The 21,476-nt window shown below is 45.1% G+C and overlaps 1 protein-coding gene across 1 annotated transcript; it reads left to right on the top strand.

Moving 5' to 3' along the window:
• Positions 1-7,665: 7,665 nt before the first annotated feature.
• LOC143039736 (uncharacterized) lies at positions 7,666-12,072 on the top strand. The gene has a single exon (XM_076209977.1). The coding sequence runs from the start codon at positions 7,666-7,668 to the stop codon at positions 12,070-12,072; it is 4,407 nt and encodes a 1,468-aa protein (XP_076066092.1).
• The last annotated feature ends 9,404 nt before the right edge of the window (positions 12,073-21,476 follow it).

Raw genomic sequence — 21,476 nt, 5'->3', positions numbered from 1 at the left:
AGGCGAAAGGAGAGGACTCCCTCCCCCTCTACCTCCTCCTCTCCTGCCTCCTCCCCTGCCTCTTCCACCACTTCTTCCTCTTCCTCAACCTCCTCCTCCCCTTCCACTTCCCCCAAGCCCGCCACACCCGCCTTCACCATTGGGAAAGACACGCCCACTTCATCTAAGCCCAGGAGAGTGTCTTCTGCTAGGCCCCAACGCCAATTCGCATTGAGGCTTGAAGACTCCTCCTCTGATGAGGAGGAAAAGGCGTCCACTGTTTCAAAGTCGCAACCCATCTTGTCCTCTAACCGGGGAGAACAAGATGAGACCGTCATGGAAACTGACAGGGAAGAACATCGCCCTGTTCAATAATCACTTGAGGTTGCTACAGTGGAACCTTAACGGGTTCCGCAGTAAAAGTTCGTATCTCCTTGCGCTTGCGCAAGAGCATGATTACGATATCATGCTTCTCCAAGAGACATTGGTGAGTGACGAGGTGCGATTTCCGGGATATCGCATCTTTTCCCTCCCTCGTTCACTCACTACTAGGGGGTGTATGATCTTAGTCAAATCATCCATCCCCTGCAGTGAAATCACGGACCCTGTATCATGTGGGGATGGTGTAGAAGTTCTTGCGGTTCGACTTCATCGGGCCTGACATTGCGTTGTTGAATGATGGAAATCCGACGCACGTTCAAGGTGGACGACTTGATCTGACCTTGGCGATGGCCACTCTCCTCCCTAGGGTAACCTGGGAGGTGCATCCTATTGTCACTAGCGATCACTTCGGTGTCTCTGTGCACATACGGGATTCACCACCCATACCAGCTGTATTACCTGTTCCCAGGTGGAAGACAGCTTTGGCAAACTGGCCAGTGTTTGAGAAGTCTGTTGAAGAATGGACAGCGTCCTACGTCCCACCACAGGACGTGGAAACGTTAGAAGCTGACTTTTCTGCAGCCATTCAGGTGGCTGCCAACAGAGCCATCCCAAAGACTCGCCAGTCCCCCAGAGAACATAAGAACAGCTGGTATTATACCCCCGAGGTGAGAGAGGCCAACCATCGGGTGAACATGCTTAGGCGTGTTTTCCGACGGCGCCGAACTCAGACTAATTTGGCCAACTTGCGCGCTGCACAGTTGGTATTATACCCCCGAGGTGAGAGAGGCCAACCATCGGGTGAACATGCTTAGGCGTGTTTTCCGACGCGCCGAACTCAGACTAATTTGGCCAACTTGCGCGCTGCAGTACATGACGCTCACGTCATAGCTGCAGATGCCAGAAGAGCTAAATTTCTTGAATGGTGTGAGGGCTTTACTGCTCACACCTCCCTAGCAGAGCTGTGGTCTAAGCTCCGTAGGGCTACTGGCAGGACTCAACCACGACGCACTCATCATGCCCCTGATGCTGAGGCGAAGCGGCTGGTGCTGGAGTTTGTCTCTCACTCCAGCAGCACCTCACTCCCGCAGTGTGTTCAAGACACATTGCAGGACCTCCAAGGAGTGAGGCGCCATGGTGTTGAGGACATGGTGAGTCGGTCGGATGATACTGACGCTAGCTTTACGCTTCAGGAGCTACGGGTCACGCACAAGACCAGCTCAGACACGGCACCTGGAGAGGACCTCATCACCTATTCCATGCTGGCACACCTTGGGCCAGCGGGTGACGAGGCACTTCTAAGGGTGATAAACGCGTCTTGGAGGACTGGCAAGCTACCAACAGCCTGGAAGACGGCAATCATAACGCCAATTCCAAAGCCAAAGGAACCTAATGCTTACCGCCCCATCAGCCTGACAAGCTGCATGGGGAAGACAGCAGAGAGGATGGTGCTAAACAGGCTGCTGTGGAAACTGGGCCCATTGCATGAGCATATCCATGCTTACTGCAAAGGCACTGGCACAGCAAACAGTATAGCAACACTCCTCAATGCTGTCAGTGGAACACCGTCCATTGTGGTCTTTTTGGATTTGGAAAAGGCGTTTGAGCTGGCCAGTCCACTTGTGATATTAGACACCCTTGCTCGCAAGGGCGTAAAAGGAAAGCTGCTTTCTTGGATTGCTGACTATCCCAGTCACCGGTCTGCGAAAGTACGCTTTCAAGGTCACATATCAGAGGCCAGAATGTTGGAGAATGGCACTCCACAGGGGGGGGGGGGTCCTCAGCCCCACTCTGTTCAATGTGCTCGTCTCCAACATTCTGGAACTACCTCTACCACAGGGGTGCAAGGTCATCTGCTATGCAGATGACATTGCGCTCTTAATTACTGGGAAACGGCAGTGCTTCAACAGGGCTCAGCGCTGCATAAGCACTGTGGCGACGGAATGTAGCAGGTTGGGGTTAAAGATCCCCCCTACAAAGTCGAAAGCTATGGCACTGAGACTCAGGACAGAGGGGAAGCACCTCACCATCCAGGACCTTAGGCTGGACTGGGTTCACCAGTATCAGTACCTGGGGGTCTGGATTGATGAGAGGCTCACCTTTCAGAGGGAACTTACCTATCTCAAGGAGAGACTGAAGGCAAGAACCACAGTTATGAGAGCAATGACGGGGAAGGCACTCGGTGCCACGCATCGGGTCCTTCGCACATTCTATGTGCACGCAGTCCGCAGTCTGGTGGACTACGCTGCCCCAGCTCTCATAAATGTGGCGACTGCCAAGCTTGAAGACCTGGAGCCTTGCCAAAATGCCGCAGCAAGGATTATCCTAGGAGCTCAACCTTGGACTAAGATCGTTAACCTCCGAATGGAGGCTTCGTTGCCTTCATTAACATCACGGGTCAGAAGGCTGGAGGTCGACTTTCTTGCCAAGTTGGTCCAGAGCCCCAGGATAACTGAGCTGAGTCAGAGCCTTGTGACAGCTCTGGGACGGTTGGGTACTTTTATCCACTCCGATACCTGGCTGACACAGGCGGCAGGGATCCTGGACTCCTTCAAGCTCACCAGCACTCTCCTTGAGAAAGGTAGGGACTCTCCACATCCAGAGTTCAAGCCCCCACCACCATGGTTGTCGATACCTGAAACTTTCGTTGTCACAAAGCTTCCCAGTAAGAAGTTATGTGACCAGGGAAGAGTACGAGCGCAGGCCCTACAAGGCGTCCGCGCACTGTCGAGACCTGGAACGGCGGTCTATTACACGGATGGCTCCGTAGACCCCAACAGGCCTCGCAGTGCGGGGGCTGCTTTTATGACGGATGGTTTGACCTACGGCAGGAGAGTATCTGATCATGCGTCCACTCTCCAAGCTGAGGCCATAGCGGTCCAAGGAGCGTTAGAGCATGCTCTAATATCTCGAGCTGGTCCTGTGGTGATCCACACGGACTCACAGTCTTTGCTAGGCAGCTTAGATTCAACACAGCCCAGCGACAATGTACGCCTACTGACCTCCATCCTAGCACTCCTGCTGAAGCTGCATCAGTAAGGCAGGAGTGTTACGCTCAACTGGGTGCCAAGCCACGTAGGTGTCCCAGGTAATGAGTTAGTCGACGCCGCAGCAGAAGCGGCGCGCAAAAGACCTGAAGTCGATGTTGTCGTCCCTCTCAGCAGAAATCAGTTGCGCCTACGCACCAGGGCTCTTAACCAGATACAACGGTTCCTCGAGCACAGACTGGAGGCAGAGGTGTCAGAGAGGGCGAGGTGGTACAGGGCAGTCACAGACTACGAGCCCCTTGTACTTCCTCGCTCCACACCTAGAAAAGTGGAAACTCTGCTCTTCCGTCTGCGGCTGGAGGACCGTTGTTTCTGGCAAATCAAGACCAACCCCACATCAGAAGAAAGATGCCATCATTGCCGCCACCCTGAAGCCACCCTTGACCACTACCTCAAACATTGCCCCGCAACTGCTTTTCTGAGGAGAGGGCCTCCGACAACATCTGAGGGTCTTGTGCGCCGCCTATGCAGCCACTCAAGTCCGTTTGAACTGCGTCGGCTGGTGGAGTGTCAGCCCCCCCTTTAATTTTTATATATACATGTCTCTGTCCGGAAGGGTGAATTCATGGCGATGTGCATACGTATATTGCATACGTATGCACATCTAATGTATGTACGAGTGTGTGTGACCAAGGCCACACACACTCATACATTGAATCACCCCCCCCCTGTAATTTCAATATATATGTTTACTGTCCGGAAGGGTGTATTCATGGTGATGTGCATACGTATATTGCATACGTATGCACATCTAATGTATGTATGAGTGTGTGTGGCCAAGGCCACACACACTCATATATTGGATCACCCCCCCCCTTTACATTATATACACCAAGATGTCACCACTTACCATCATATACAGTTATATTGAGAAGGGTGCATTCACGGATATGTGCATGCGCATTCATATACGTGTGCACATCTTGTGAATGTATGAGTGTGTGTGGCTGGGACCACACACACTCGTATGTCCAAACACCCACCAAACGGGCTCACACCTAAAGCCCGTGGGAGCCTCTCTCCCAAATTTTATAGACTAGACTTCTTGTTCTCACGGAACGTCACGGAGAAGTGTGCCTCCCGACTTTGTGACGGCCAACATCGTCACGTTGTTGTGAAAAAAATTACACACACAGCCGCAGAATTTTTATCGTAGGCCGTAGATAATGCGCACCCCCCATTTTTAGGCCCTTCCAACGGAAAAAAGTCGCGCACTATACGCCGGAAAATACGGTATATTCCCACTCCCACACATTTCATTCTCATCCATTCCATTCCCATCCACTTGGGATTCCAGTGTATGGCATTTTTACCACAGAAATATGGTTGTGCAGGGTTATTAAGCACTTCATCTGCTAATAAGTTATCCATTTCTTGTAATTGTTGTGAAAATGTCTTTAAGAACTCATTTTTGGCAGATTGTCTGGGCAGAATAAGCATTCTTTCTAGCCATGCTCTCTTATTGAACTGCTCTAGCGCTTGTTGGGTTAGGTTTATGAGCAGCATGCTGGTAAAGTGGCCCTTTGAATCCATATTAGTTTCACGTAGGTACTTTAGTTGAAATTCTTCTAATAATCTTTGGAATTTTATTGTACAACCAGAAGTGGTTGGAAATACTAATTAAGATTTTATTGCATTTGGGCCTAGATGTTTTTGATGGATTTTAAATCTTATTTGGGTCTTGACATAATTTTTCAACTTTCTTTATTGCCCCTTCTGTGTCTTTGTACAAGGGAGGGTGGCTGCATCTATGTTTTGATTTTTCATATTTTTTATTTTCTCATTTTTGTAGTGGATTTGAAATGAATTGTTTAACGATATTGTATTGTTGTTTTGGTTATAGTATATTTCCATTGATTACTGATATGGTTTCGTGGGTGAGGGATGGATTTGAGTTCCTTTAATCTTTTATTAGTTTTCCATATTTTTTCTTATTCATTTTCCTGTCTGTTTTTTTTCAGTTTCCTTTGTTTATATATATATATATATATATATATATATATATATATATATATATATATATAATATAAAAAAAATTAATGGTTGCTTACGCCGTCCGGTGGTAATTCGGTCACACACAGGTGGTGGTTGGGAAGGATGGCCGGGGATTCGTCAAAGTTAAAGATGCAACGGTATCGTCACTTCTGGAGTTGGGTGACGAAGGAAAAGAAGTTCAGTAAAGGAGAGTTAATAAAAACTAGCCAATCAGAAGAGACATGACGTCATGACATCAGCTCTGTGGGTCCTAAAGAGCCCCAGCTCTGAGCGGGTGACGTCACGACTACTAATTTTCCAATTTGCCAAATTTTTAATTTCCACTTTTCCGATTACATATTTTCTGACCATTAATATTTAAATTTTTCATAGTTATTATTTAAAAGTATAGCCAACTCTTGACTTAGCATTTATGAGGCATAATGAGTATATTAGAATATTACGTACAGTTCCAAGCAATGACGACATGACGTCACAATCTTCTGCATTTCAAGTCACTGCCTTCGTCTACTGAATAGAGGTAATTAATTTCCACTTTTCCGATTACATATTTTCTGACCATTAATATTTAAATTTTTCATAGTTATTATTTAAAAGTATAGCCAACTCTTGACTTAGCATTTATGAGGCATAATGAGTATATTAGAATATTACGTACAGTTCCAAGCAATGACGACATGACGTCACAATCTTCTGCATTTCAAGTCACTGCCTTCGTCTACTGAATAGAGGTAAGAGCTCTAAATTATATTCAGTTTGATGTAGAAACTTATTTTCTGTGATTTATACTATACGGTGGTAATTCGGTCACACACAGGTGGTGGTTGGGAAGGATGGCCGGGGATTCGTCAAAGTTAAAGATGCAACGGTATCGTCACTTCTGGAGTTGGGTGACGAAGGAAAAGAAGTTCAGTAAAGGAGAGTTAATGAAGAATAGGAAATTGAACCAAGCGCTAAAAAGTGAACATGAGAAGGCGTTTCCTCACCTTTACGAACAGACCAAGGGGTTACAAGTAAGGGAGTCGATAAAGATGTTTCAGCGAAAGCTACTAACGTTTAACAAGATGCTAAAGGAGAAGAAAGACTGCGTCTATAGCGACGATTTGTTGGATTCCTTGGAAGTTTACGTTGGAGAAATTCCTGAAGAAAGGATAGAAGGTTTTGTGAAGCACTATTTTGCTGGATATAAAAGCTTCACAAAGCATGGAGGAAAATCTGATCACATAGAGTACCAGAAACAATATTTGCAGAGGAGTTTCGAGGCTCAAAAGCGCTTAGACAAGGCGAAAAAGTACGCCATAAAAAGAGCCTGCCAACAAAACCCGAAGCCTGTAGAACCTTCTCAGAGTGAAACCACACCTATAGTTGTTGAAAAAGAGCCCGTGGCGGAGCCTTCAAATAGAGAAGAGGAGCCCGTGGCTATGTCTTCAGATAGTAAACAGGAGCCTGTTGTTTTGCCTTCGGATAGAAAAGAGGAACCAGTGGCTATGCCTGCAAATATAGAAGAGGAGCCGGTGGCGGGCCCGTCGACTGATGCTGATAATCCGGAGCCACTTTCGTTACCCGTTGATAGTACACTGGCAGAGATAAAGCAAAGCTTGAAAGAGACTAAAGCAGAAACCAGTCAAGCGAGGAAAAGTACGCCACTGAGACGCACTAAACGAACAAAAGCAGAGATCAAGGCGGCAAAAGAAAAGAAGGCTAAAGAAGCCAAGGTAGCAAAAGCTATAAAGGCAGAGATTAAACGTATGAATAGGAGCGATTTCCTATCTTCGCTTATTCCAGTAGCTGCCGCGGATATTCGTGCTGGAGCCGTTGAAAAGATAGCCAATATGCGCGAGGAACGCAAAGATCTCGGCAAAAAACCACAGTTCTTAGAGATGAAAGAGCGTCTGATGATGTCATTCTGTGGTTATATGACAGAAAGCGACGAGTCACGGGTACCTCCTCACTCAGTCGGTGAGATGGGCGCATTTAGGTGTAAGAATTGTCAAGCTTTGCTTTTCAAGACAGAAAGGAAGACCATTTGTTGCAACGGAGGCAAAACTCCCAAGGCGATATTTAAATTGACGACACTAGACGAGGGCATCAAGGGACTTTATGATGGTTCCTCTTCACTCTCAAGGCACTTTCTCGATAACATTGTAGCGTTTAACAACGTCTTCTCCTTTACCTCCTTCGCAACCTCAGGTTCCCTAAGTGACAAAGAGAAATGGCGCTTTGTTACAAGATTCAAGGCAAGGTTTATCACCGTTTGGGTTCGATGAAGCCGAACCTGTTGGTATCAGAACACGACGACTGGGGTTTAACAAACGCACCGTTTTGGAAATCTGCAGCAAGTTTCCTCGATTTGTACTTTTACCACGACAAGGAACAACAGCTAAAACTACGTTGTGAAACGGTCGAACAGTTCATGAATCAAAGAAAAAAGGGGCCGAAAGCGAACACCGAGACGATTAAACGTAGAAAGCGTGAAACCGCCGAATTCTTGAGGAACGAAGAGATCATAGAGCAACTATACGCGCATTTGGTTAAGCACAACGCATCACTGAAGGTAATCTTGGAAGAATTGGAAACCTCAAAGAAACTCATTCAGACTTACGTTAATAAGGAGAGAGCTATACCAAACGTGGCTATTACGTTAAAGACCGCAGAAGGGGTTGCAACCAGGGAACACAAAGGTGTCTATCATTTGCCAACGGCGTCCTGCCAAGTAGGAGCCATAGTCAATTTGGGGCCAGAAAAGGACACCTTGAAAGTTACAATAGCGTCCCCTCTTCCTGGTTCGAAATACGCCCTTCGGATGATTAACTCGACCAATTACTTCTACGATCTCTTTCAATATCCTCTGCTATTACCTAACGGAGACAAAGGCTACAGCTTTACGATGGAAAAGAAGGACTCCGAGAAAAGACTTTCAGCACTTATGTACTATTCAGCTCTTTACATGGAGAGAGAAGGTGTTTTTAACTACATTGTAAAAGGACGACGACTGTTCCAACAGTTTGTAATTGACAACTACGTTAAAATAGAGACGAGCCGTCTACGCTTTCTGGAACACAACCACACCGGTATGCGAAAAGAAAGGGTCGATCTATTGCAAGTGACTGAAAAAAGTAAGACGGGACAACGAATTGTGTTGCCTCCGACATTTGTAGGAGGTCCTAGGTACATGAAGCAGCGCCAGCAGGATGCGTTGGCTTATGTCACGGCTTATGGATCACCCGACTATTTCATCACCTTCACTATGAACCCTAAATGGGCAGATGTCACAGAAGCATTAAGCAAGCTTGACGGACCAGGGGCACGAGCATGTGATCGTCCAGATATTGTAAGTCGGATATTTAAGTTGAAGTTGGATAGTCTGATGGGTGATTTGGTGCACAAGAAGGCTTTTGGAGCCGTCAAGGCCCACCTTTACAGCGTAGAGTGGCAAAAACGTGGGCTACCACATGCTCACATATTGCTTTGGATGGCAGTGCGTGTGACAGCGGATACAGTCGCACAGGTAATAAGAGCGGAGATACCCGATAAGGAGAAGGAGCCAAGGCTATACGAGACGGTTACACGGTGTATGATACACGGCCCCTGCAAAGGTTACGACGAGTCCCAAATATGTTGTCATGGGAAGAGCGCGAAACCCGATCAGTGTGGTAAAGGATTCCCTAAGACGTGCAGAAGCACCTTATTGTTCGGAAACAACGGTTACCCGGAGTATGTTAGGCGTTCAGTAGGAGAAGGCGGTAACTCTTTTCAACTCAAACTGAAGGACGGTACAGTAACCGTAGATAATTCGTGGGTTGTGCCTTATAACCCCTATCTTTGTCTCAAATACGACGCACACATTAACGTGGAGTGCTCAAATTCTATAAAAGCTATAGCTTATGTCACCAAGTATGTTAATAAAGGTTCTGACAAGATATTGTTCACCAAAACTTCAGGAGAAGATGACTCTGTGAACGAAGTCAGAAACTACCAGGAGGCCAGATACATCAATTCTAACGAGGCGACGTGGAAGATTTTCAAATTCGACATCCACAAATCTTACCCACCGGTGTTTCCGTTGGATTTGCACTTAGAGGGTGAGAATTCAGTATTCTACCACGAACAGATGACAGATGAGCAACTTTCTCAAAAAGTTAAAAGGGACACTCAGTTAACCGCCTTTTTCAAGTTGTGTGAGAAGGACGCGTTCGCAGCCACGTTATACTACAGCCAGTTGCCCTTCCATTACATCTATAACGCACAAAAAGCCATATGGGAGGAACGAGTTGGGCATACATACAGTCTGGGTCGCATTCGTGCTGTAACCACCAAGACGGTAGAACTGTTCTATCTGAGGCTCCTGCTGACACATAAAAAGGGGCCAAAGTCGTTCGAAGACCTTCGTACCATAGACGGCGTCATGTACGAAACAAATAGAGAAGCCGTTAAAGCACTCGGTTTGCTCAGTGATGAAGCAACTTGGAAAGAGACGATTATGGACATTATCAACCACACTAACGACAGAAAACAACTCAGAGAAACTTATGCAAGTATGTTGGTCTTTTCTGATCTCGAGGACCAGTCCGGCATATGGGAAGAGGTCAAAGACTACTTTTCCAGCGATTACTTGCATCAAGCCAAGCTGACAGAGTACAACGATGAAATCTATTTGGACGCCTTGGATGAGATCCAACACTTTGTGTGGAACTGCGGCGGGGGTTTGATCACACAGTACGGTCTTCCAGCTTCAAGAGGAGGTGCACGGTCATCTAATGTCATCAGAAGAGAGAAGGCGTACAACAAGCAGAGGCTGAAACAGTCTGTTGAGGAAAAGTCTAAGCTTCTGAATGACAAACAGCGAAATGTCTTCGAAACTGTTATGAAGCGAGTGGAAAAGGGATACCTCTATAAGAATAACGGCATATTTGTCAACGCTGCAGGAGGCACCGGGAAGTCTTTTGTCTTGAATTTGTTGTTGGATGCTGTTCGTTCCCAGGGAGAGATCGCTTTAGCTGTTGCTTCGTCTGGGATTGCAGCAACCGTCCTTTCTGGGGGAAGAACGGCTCACAACATGTTCAAGATACCCTTGATGGAATACGATGAAACTAGAGCGTGTAGCGTCAAGAAGAACACAGAAATGGCAAGACTGCTAGAACAAACTCGACTGATAGTTTGGGACGAAGTCGTAATGGCGAACAAGAACATGTTGACGTCTTTAGACATCACTTTGAGAGACATCATGGAGAACGAAAAGTTCATGGGAGGCAAGGTGTTTGTCTGCGCAGGAGACTTCCGACAAATCCTGCCGGTCATAAGAAACGGAGGGAAGACAGAAGAACTGGCTTACTGCATCAAATCGAGTTACATGTGGGAAGGGCTGACAAAGTTGGAGTTGACAGAAAACGTACACCTTAAGAAGGATGACGTCAAAAACAAGAGGTTTGCCAAACAACTTCTAGCCATCGGCACCCATAACGACGGCGAGATCGTCTTTGAGAAGGATTTTGGTGTTCGGGCAAACTCACGAGAGGAGTTAGTGTCTAAAGTTTACGACGAGTTTGAAGAGAACCATCTCAACATGTCTTACTTCGAGAAGAGAGCAATAGTATCACCCACAAATGACGACGTGGGAAGTATCAACCAGTTTATATACGACCGTAACCAGGAGAAAGAGCGGATTTACTTCAGCGTCGACACACCCGTGGACAAAGAGACTGACGTCCAAGCGTCAGTTTTTAACGCCATGACAAGCCCGTCGTTGCCTCTACACGCTTTGAAGGTGAAAGTAGGATGTGTCCTCATGATCATCAGAAACATCTGTCCTCCTAGGCTTTGCAACGGAACCCGGATAATGGTGACTAACTTGAAGAAGAACGTGATAGTCAGAAAGATACTAGGAGGGAGCTACCGCGGCGAGCAAGTTTTGATTCCACGTATAGTGTTAGAGTCTCAAGATACCCCAATCCACTTCAAGCGTAAGCAGTTTCCCGTCAAGCTCAGTTATGCCATGACCATCAACAAAAGCCAGGGGCAAACTTTCGAGCGATGTGGACTTCTGCTTGATTCCGTCCAATGCTTCGCACATGGACAACTATACGTGGCCTGTTCACGAGTAACCAACTGGAACGCGTTGGTGTACTACACGGGCTGGCGTAGAGGTGATGAAGGAGTTGAACGCCGGCCGGCCTTTAACAGGGTATATAAAGAGTTGTTTGTTGAAACCGAGACAGTAGATGTCGAGGAGGAGCCAGCGAAGGACGCTATTGGTAGTAAAGCTCTTTTTGAGGAGGAAGAAGTTGAGTTCGAAAGCAAAGACATACCCGAAGGTATTCACAAGATCACAGAAGAAGATTGCATCAAGATGATCATGCCAGATTGGGTAATGCGTGATGAAGAGGAAGAAGAGGAAGTTAACGCACCCGAGCAAGGGGATGAAGGGGTTGTCAAACCACCTCCGTCTCCTGACAGCGACGAAGAAGTAAGCGATGAGGAGCTGTTAGCGTATTTGAGGAGAATCATTAAGCGTAAAATGTCACCGAAGAAAAGACAGGGTTCAGAAGACGAAGAGGTCACCCAAGGCGATCAAGACTCCGAGGACAGAGGATCACCGAAGAAAAGACGGGCTCCAGAAGACAAAGAGGTCAACCAAGGAGATCAAGACACCTCCACCATCAAAGAAATGTAGGGATTGTAAATGTGTTGAATAAAGTACCAATTGCATTCTTATTCTTTAATTATTCATAGGCTATAGTATCCACAAAGTGGGCGAAGCCCAGGGCCCGAAGCGCCCGCGAGCGCAGCGAGCATTGCCGAAGGCCAAGCCCCCAGGCGAAGCCTGGCCGGCGCAGCCGGTGGGCTTGTTAATATAAAAAAATTTTAATGGTTGCTTACGCCGTCCGGTGGTAATTCGGTCACACCTTCGCGTTTGGTGGTAAATCGGTTACACCGCCAACTACGGTGAAGAAGAAGAACTCGAAGAAGAAGAACAACTCGAAGAAATCGAAGAAGAAGAAGAGGAAGAACTCGAAGAAGAAGAAAAAGAAGAAGAAGAAGAAGAAGAAGAACTCGAAGAAGAGGAAGAAGAAGAACTCGAAGAAGAAGTAGAACTCGAAGAAGAAATCGAAAAACTCGAAGAAGAACTCGAAGAACTCGAAGAATTCGAAAAAGAAGAACTCGAAGAACTCGAAAAAGAAGAACTCGAAGAACTCGAAAGAGAAGAACTCGAAGAAGAACTCGAAGAAGAACTCGAAAAAGAACTCGAAAAAGAACTCGAAGAAGAACTCTTTATTTTCCAAAAAAGGGGCGTAGCCCAGGGCGCGCAGCGCCCGCGCCTAAGGCGCAGCGCCGCAGGCCAAGGCCCCCGGCGTAGCCGGTGGGCTTGTATATATATATATATTTTTTTTTTCATAGGGAGGGGGAGGTAATGCACATTGAGGTCTAGTGTATCCAAAGCAGTGGAGCAAGGATAGTACAGTATTGCATTATATTTGAAGTTACTTTTTTATTTATGTAGGTTGGATGTTCTGTTTGACTGAAGGTCAATATTAGGGGGGTGGTATTGATCTTTGAATTGTTTATGGTGTTCTTAACACAATATATTTGTATTCTGATTATCCTACTATTCTAGCCTCCTCCCCCCTGTGCGGTGAGTAGAGTGGATCCTAAACAAGGCTGCTGCTATCTAATCCCACCACAGAGTGACCACTGGGGCTACATTTGCAGATCATCTACCCCCACTGATATATAACTTGAGGACTTTATTTTTAGTTGAAAGAATCAAGCTATTATTTGTGGGAGAAAAGTTTGACACTGAATATTTTGTCAAGCTTAGTTACTGCCTCACTTTTGGCATTAATTGGCTCAGGACAGTGCACCTTGCCATATAGCCAATGTGAAAAAATTCCTAGAGGACAATGAAATCCGTCTTGAGTGACCAGGAAACTCACTTGACTTAAAAAAAATATTGATAATACATGAAAAGAAAGCTTAAGTAGTGTGATAAGTTCCATTCCTCATCTAACTTGAATGTGTCTACTGGACATGTACACTGGTTATTTTAAGTACCTTGCAGCATCTGTGCCAAGACTCCAGGAAACAGGAATAGAATGAGCATGTTGAAAGGAAGAAGTGATAAAGTACAAAGACTTTGTGGAATGAGAAAGATGGGAGAGAACAGGGAGAGGCAGGAAATGGTACAATGAAAAGATTAAGAGTGATGGAAAAGAATTGAGCATAAAAGGATTGATTGCAAGGTAAATCTAGAGGAGTGGCTTGTTAACCACTTGTCATTGTTAGGTACATCTGTTCCAATGATCACAATAACCAAGAAGATTATTGGGAGAAACATAACAATGACAAGAAGCCATAAACTTTAGATGCAGGAAGACTATGCAGAGTAACCTAAAACAAAATCTCAGGAACAAAATTGGATTCCCACAGGGTGCAATACTTTCACCATTACTGTTTTCTTTGTGAATAATCTCTCAACTCCAGTAAATAGAAAATTACAGCAAAGAACACCCAAGCCTACTTGAACAAACTAGAACGATGGCTCAAGAATAACAGAATGAAAGCTTCACTCCAGAAATCATCAGTGGCATTACTCACACCAGTCTACCATGAAAAAAATTGTATGCGAGACATAAATGCAAGGGTAATGGGCCAGGGATTGGAGATGGTTAAAGAAAATGGGGAAAATGAGGAGATAGCCAGTTGTTGTTTACTGAAGATCAGAAAGGGATTAAGGAAGTTAGTGACAGTTTGGGAAGGTGTACAAAAGAAGGAAGTTGAAGATAAATGTGGATAAAAGTAAGGTGATGAGATATACAAGGGAAGAGGATGGCAGCAAGTTGGAAGTGAGTATTAAGGGAGACTGGAGGAAGTGGATAGCTTTAGATACTTGGGAGCGAATGTGGTGGGAAAGGGAGAAGTGAAGGTGGAGGTAGAATGTAGATTGAGAGAAGCAAGTAAATGCCTTGGTGGATTAGAAAATGTAATGAGAAATAGACATTTAGGAATGGATGATAAGAGGAGATTGTATGAAGGGGTGCTTGTGCTGACAGCACTGTATAAGGCAGAAACACGGAACATAAGAGAAGAAGAGTTTAAATGTGTTTGAGATGAAATGCCTGAGAAGTATGGTAGGTGTTACTAGGCTGGACAGAATGAGAAATAAGGAGGCGAGGAGGAGAGCAAAGGTGTAAAAGGAGTTGGGAGATAGGGTTGATGAAAGAGTAATGGGATGGTTTGGACACATGGAAGGAATGAGTGGAGAGAGATTAATAAAAGAAGTGTGGAGAGCAGAGGTGGATGGAGTGAACATGAGGGGGCAACCAAGGATGAGATGGATGGATGGGGTAAAAGTGGCATTGGGAAATAAGGAAGGGAGAAGACGGAAGATAGGGGTGACTGGAGAATGGTTGTGTATGGATGATGATATAATGTATGGAAGGGGGTGAGTGGGGGATGGGGGCATTTAGGGAGTATGTAAGAATGATATTTTGATGCAGCCCAAAGAGATTTCCCCCTATCTCCATTTCTGCATGAGGGGATGGAGAAAGGGAAATGCTGATTAGATGAAGCAGCCTTACTGTGGATATGCTGTGTCTTGCTGCATTGCTTCTGACCCAGGACAGTGGGCAAGATGCAGGGATGACCCATCATCCAGGGACCATGAAAAGAGGGAGGGAGGAGTGGTGAATGGGAGTGGAGTATGTGGGGATAAAATAGGTGGGAGTATATTTTATGCCTTTGACTTTGGCTACCTACCTTGTAAGAGTGAAGAAGCCCTTGGTGTATGTATGTATAAGCAATTCCTAAAAACTACACTCAACTATACCTCCACAACATGGTTCCCAACTATTTTTATCTATTCAAAATTGGTTATCAATTTCAGTCCACTTGCTACTGCATAACATTCCTTCTGAATCCATGACTACTTTTACTCAATTCATCCATGTTTGAGAATATAAGACAACACAATTTACAAATTTTACAGAAGGGGGCACCAAGATACTCCAGAACTATCCCTATTAGACTTGAAAATGGCAGGAACATAATTCTACACCACAACCTTAAACACCTCACACTGCACTTCACAAGTATCACCAACAGAAAAAAACTGCTACATAATACACAAACATCTACAACAATCTACCACCTATACCACAAAAAATATCCAAAAAAAAAATACACTTGTATCATGAAACAAGTACTTCAAAAAAGCCTGCCAAACTCAATACTACTACAACCCCTGTAAGCCCCACAGAAAAAAAACAACTTCCATGTCTAGTAAGAACCATACTGGTATGTCTGCACTCAGGACACCATCCAGCATTAATACAGTACTAACACAGAATAGGACTGGCCAGATTCAAACTCCCCCTGATGCAGCTACCACACAGAGGACAACACCTCTTACTACAACACTCCACACTAACAATCCCTAGACATCACAATATATATTCTCTGAATGGCTTGTGGACACACCTGGAAGTTGTTGCCAATTGAAGGATGCTGGTTTTCTGCAAAAGACCAGGAGCAACAGGCTGACTAGGGAAGCATACAAAAGGTACAAGAAGTAAAATGCAAGGTAATTCTGTGAAGGAGAGCAGATGGAAAGCCGAGTAAGAATGACAATTTTTAGAGGGGAAAAAAAAAAAAAAAAGTGAAGAGAGAGTTGGGGGGTTAGGTAGAGGAAAAGGTAATGGGGGAAGATGGGTAAAGTATTTCAGAGAATTGTTGAATGTACAGGTTAGGGACTGGCAGTGGTTGATGCTATGACAATGAGATATAGGTAAAGACGAGATACAAAAAGCACTGAAAGTGATGAAAGCTGGTACGGTACCTGGGTTGGATGGGATGTCATGTGGTGTGACAGAGGAACAGTTATAATGGATTGGCAAGCATACATACATACATATACCAAGGCTTTTTCCCCCTTACTAGGGATGTAGCCAAAAAGGAAAAGGCATAAAATCATTCCCAACCATTTCATCCCTGAAAACACTCCACATCCCTCCCATCTTAGCACCTCCTAGATGACGGGTCATCCTGCACCCTGTCCACTGCCCTGGGTCAGAAGCAGTGTCACAAGACACAGCAAGGCCGCTTCATTAAATCGACGACCCCCGCTCTCCGTCCCCCCATATAAAGGAGAGGACTGGAAGAAATCCCTTCGGGCTGCGTCAAAATTTTGCTCACACACACTACCTCACCTCCCATCCCCGTCCATTCCACCTCATGCATCACAACATCTTCCATATACAACCATTCTCCATTCACCCCCGTCTTCTGTACTCTTCCGTCCTTCCTCAAGCAAGCAAGGTTGTTTAATGTGCTTAGGGCTTGTCTACTTATCAGTTCTAGTGTGTTTTCAGAATACTGCTCCAAAGCAAGTTACGGGTTGTAGTTTACTAGTGCTTCTATCCTTATGAACAATTTCACTATTGTTGTGCATCTATTTTGCATGTTTTCTCTAGTTGTGGTGTAGGATCAGTGCTGTTTGAGGGGGTAATTGTTAATGCACATTTTTTGTAGAAATTGGGTCTAACAGTACATGATTAGAAGTCATGAGTAATATGTATCTGAAGGAACACACTGTATGAAAGGGTGATTGTGTCTATGACACTATGTAGGACAGATTGAATTTAAGAGCCAGAATAGTGGAATTCAAATATGTCTGAGATGAAGTGTTTAAAAAGGATGGTGGTTATCATGAGGAGAGGTAGAACTGAAGTGGGAAGAGCTGGGAGATATGGTTGATCAAAGAATACTGGGATGATCTGGGCAGATATAAAGAATGAGTGAAAAGACTAGTAGTCAATGTGGAAGGAGTGAACCTGAAAAGACAAACTGGGATGCATGGATGGGTTGAGGGGGGCCTTGGGAAAAAGGAAAAATGTCTTTTGAATGGGAAAGGGAGAGAGTAAGAGGTATGTGCTAGTAGAAAGGTTGTGAATGGCTATCAAATCGATGTAGCCCAAGGTGATTTATTTTCTCTATATTAATCATGAGTGGTGGTCATCAAATGAAGCAGTGGGGGTAAATTGGCTTCAGCCATTGCCTCCTTTTAGAAATCCTGTCTTCTCCTTTACTTGATCTGGGGACTGGATAGGGATGGCCCTTTGTCAACAAGGAACTTGCACAAGTCAAAAAATGGGAGTGTGAATGGTAGAAGTTTGCCCCTTACAAGGGGAAAAAACTTTGTACATAAATATATACATATATATATACACACACTTATATACATACATATACACATGTATGTTTCAAGTTTTTTGGAAACTACAGTCTTGAAAGAAGTGAAATGTAAAATATGGTGACAACTGCTTCCTCTTACTGCTGTCTTTCACTATCATCTTTCCATCTGCACCTTTTATCTTTTCTTCTCTACCCGATTTGCCTCATCTTCCTCATAATTTCCTCCCAAAACATCTTACATATACATACATATACCAAGGCTTTTCCCCCCCTTACAAGGGAGGTAGCCAAAAAGGAAAAGGCATAAAATCATTCCCACCCATTCCATCCCTAAATACACTCCACACCCCTCCACCCTCCCTCTTATCTTAGCACCTCCTGGATGATGGATCATCCCTGCACCTTGTCTACTGCCCTGGGTCAGAAGCAGTGTCGCAAGACACAGCACATCCACAGCAAGGCTGCTTCATTAAATCGGCGACCCCCCATGCATAAAAGGAGAAGACGGGGAGAAATCCCTTCAGGCTGAGTCAAATTTTGCTCACACATACTACCTCACCCCCCATCCCCCCGCCCATTCCACCTCATGCATCACATCATCCATATACAACCACTCCCCATTCACCCATCTTCTCCCGTCCTTCCTCAACAGACATTCCCCTCTTCCCCAAAGCCCCCTTCACCTCATCCTAGGACGTCCCTTCATGTTCACTCCCCCCACATCTGCCTTCCATACCTTTTACTAGTCTTTCTTCACTCATTCTTTCCATGTGTCCAAACCATCCTAATACTCTTTTGTCAACCCTATCTCCCAACTCCCTTTCAACCCGTTCTCCTCCTCATTTCTCACTCTATCTAGCCTAGTAACCCCCATCATACTTCTCAGACATCTCATCTCAAACACATTCAAACTCCTTCTCTCTTCCTCTTAGATGTTCCATGTTTCTGCCCCATACATCTGCTCTCCTCTTTGCATCCTTTCTTATATACAGTACTTTTCTTTGTACCTCTTCTATGATTCTCTCATCCTACTCTGTAACCAATCTGTGAATGCTCATTTCTTCTTTCATCTCTTTTGCTTCATCCCACCACTCAATACCCCCCTTCTATTTCCTCCCATCCTCCTTGTTCCACACCTTATGACTCTCTCCTTGAACCATCCCCATATTTCCTCAATCCTAGTTCTACTCTATCCTTCCCTCCTCTTTCAGCTTCTTGTACTCCTTTTCTCTCTCATTTAAGCAGTTTACTCTAAGTGCCTGCCTACCTTCTGTCCTTTTCCTTTCTCCATCTATCCCTCACCCTCTGCTTACCTTCCACCAAAAAGTAATCAGATATTCTCCCACATTCCCCCCTTAGTACATCCAAAACTCTTCTGGTTACCATTATATAGCCCATTAAATCACTATCCACCACCCTCTCCCATATGTACATATGCTGGACTTTCTTCATAAACACTATTTGCTATCAACTCTTGACAACTCTCCACTACAACTTTTTCCTGGAACTTCACACTTCCCAACCTCTTCATCTGTTGTCTCATTTCCTACCCATTAAGCTCTCGATACCATTACATTGATATTTCTCCCTAAACCCTCTATGCACTTGTTTAAATAAAGCCTCACTTTCCTCTACAGTACACTCTTCTCACTACCAGGCCCATATGCACTTACAAAAACCCACATCTCCTTTCCCAGTTTCACCTTCATCTACATTAATTTTGAAAAAACTTACTTCCATACCACCACACATTTACCCGTCTTCACTTACTAGTATAGCCATCCCTTCTCTTCACTCCTGACACCCAACTTGCACTTCTAAACTCAAACTTACCCCTCCTTTTCAACTTTGTTTCACTGCATACACAAACTTTTCTTCTCACACACTGCTGCTTCCCTTTTACTCTTGTCTGTACCACACCCTTGCACATTGAAAGACCTAAACCTTGGAGTTCTGGCTAGATTTTTTTTTTTTTTTTTTTTAATGTCCCCTTTGGGGCTACAGAGAGTAGGTTGGGTAGTCCTATCCCTGTCCTGTTTTTATTGCCTTTTACAACAAGTGGGAACACTGCCAGTATTCTCTCCTACCACAGGGTTTGGAAAAAAACAGAAGTGGTAGCATAATGGGACAGTCAGTATAATGAAGTATTTCTCTGAATCTTCTTTTAGGAAGATTCAGAGAAAAACTTTATTATACTGAGTGTCCCATTATGCTACCACTTCAGGTAGAGGACGGAGAGGGGGGGGGTCACTGATTTAATGAAGCTGCCTTGCTGTGGATGAGCTGTGTCTTGCAACATTGCTTCTGACCCAGGGCAGTGGACAAGGTGCAGGGATGACCAGTCATCCAGGAGGTGCTAAGATGAGAGGGAGGGTGGAGGGGTGTGGAGTGTATTCAGAGATGGAATGGGTGGGAATGATTTTATGCCTTTTCCTTTTTGGCTACCTCCCTTGTAAGGGGAAAAAAAGCTTTGGTATATGTATGTTCTCTAAATAGAAATTTCATTTATCAGACTTAATGTGTGGCTCTGGTCCAGAGGTACCCCATATAGACCCTAAAGTATCAGCTACATGTTACTGAGCAGCCTTTAACCCGAGAATAACATGCAGCCAATACCAACTAGTAATACAAACTTGAGATTTTGGTATAATCCCAATTTCTTTTATAACCTGCAATGGGAAAAAATTCAAATTACTCTCTGCATTGCTGCTGACCTAGACAGTGAGTAGAAGGAACGACTTCATCCTTGAGGAGCAGTGGGAAACAACAGTGGTGGATGGGAGTGGGCGAGTACCTTAGACTTTGTTACCTCCCTTGTAAGGCATACATACATACATATACCAAGGCTTTTTCCCCCTTCCAAGGGAGGTAGCCAAAAAGGGAAAGGCATAAAAACACTCCCACCCATTTCATCCCCAAATACACTACACACCCCTCCCACCCTCCCTCTCATCTGAGCACCTCCTGGATGACGGGTCATCCCTGCACCCTGCCCACCGCCCTGGGTCAGAAGCAGTGTCGCAAGACACAGCAAGGCCGCTTCATTTAATTGGCGACCCCCCCTTGCATATAAGGAGAGGACGGGGAGAAATCCCTTCATGCTGCGTCAAAATTTACTCACACATACTACCCCACCCCCCCGCCCATTCCTCCTTGTAAGGCAAGACCAGAATATACAGATCACTTCATTTTTAGCTCACAGTACATCAAAGGACCTTTTCCCCTTGCAGTGGGGGGTGGCAGTCTAACCAACTATTCAACCATAGCCACTTAAATCTTAAGGCTACCTCCCTTGTAAGGGGAGAGAAAGAGAGGAGAGAGAGGAGAGAGAGAGGAGAGAGAGGAGAGAGAGAGGAGAGAGAGGAGAGGAGAGAGAGAAAAAAATGCAAGCAAGCCTTTTGTATATGTATTTAAATATCTTCACTTCTCAGTTTCTTGAAAGGTAATCCCTGTTCCCCAACACACAAGATGAGGGCAGAGCAGCAAGAAATAGCATACATATACCAACTGCTTTTCCCCCTTACACGGGGAGTAGCCAAAAAGAAAAAGGCATTGAAACCACTCCCATCCATTCCATTCCCTACATATTCCACTCCTCTTATCTTTGCACCTCCTGGATGATGGGTCATCCCTGCATCCTGTCCACTGCCCTGGGTCAGAAGCAGTGTTGCAAGACACAGCAAGGCTGCTTCATATATTTGCCGACCCCCCCATGCAGGAAAGAAGACTGGGAGAAATCCCTTTGGGCTGCATCAAATTTTTTCTCATACATACTTCCTCACCCCCCTCATGAATCACATCATCCATACACAACCCTTCTCCATTCACCCCTATCTTGTCCTCTCCCAGAAATAGCACTTCCACAATAAGGCCCATTCCCAGTTTCAA

This window comes from Oratosquilla oratoria, chromosome 27 (assembly GCF_046742065.1).
Source record: "Oratosquilla oratoria isolate Oo_2021 chromosome 27, ASM4674206v1, whole genome shotgun sequence".
Lineage (NCBI taxonomy): Eukaryota > Metazoa > Arthropoda > Malacostraca > Stomatopoda > Squillidae > Oratosquilla > Oratosquilla oratoria.
This window is presented reverse-complemented; position numbering and strand designations above follow the sequence as displayed.

Coding starts and splice junctions, on each gene's coding strand:
- LOC143039736 (XM_076209977.1), top strand. CDS start 7,666: ATGAAGCCGAACCTGTTGGTATCAGAACACGACGACTGGGGTTTAACA.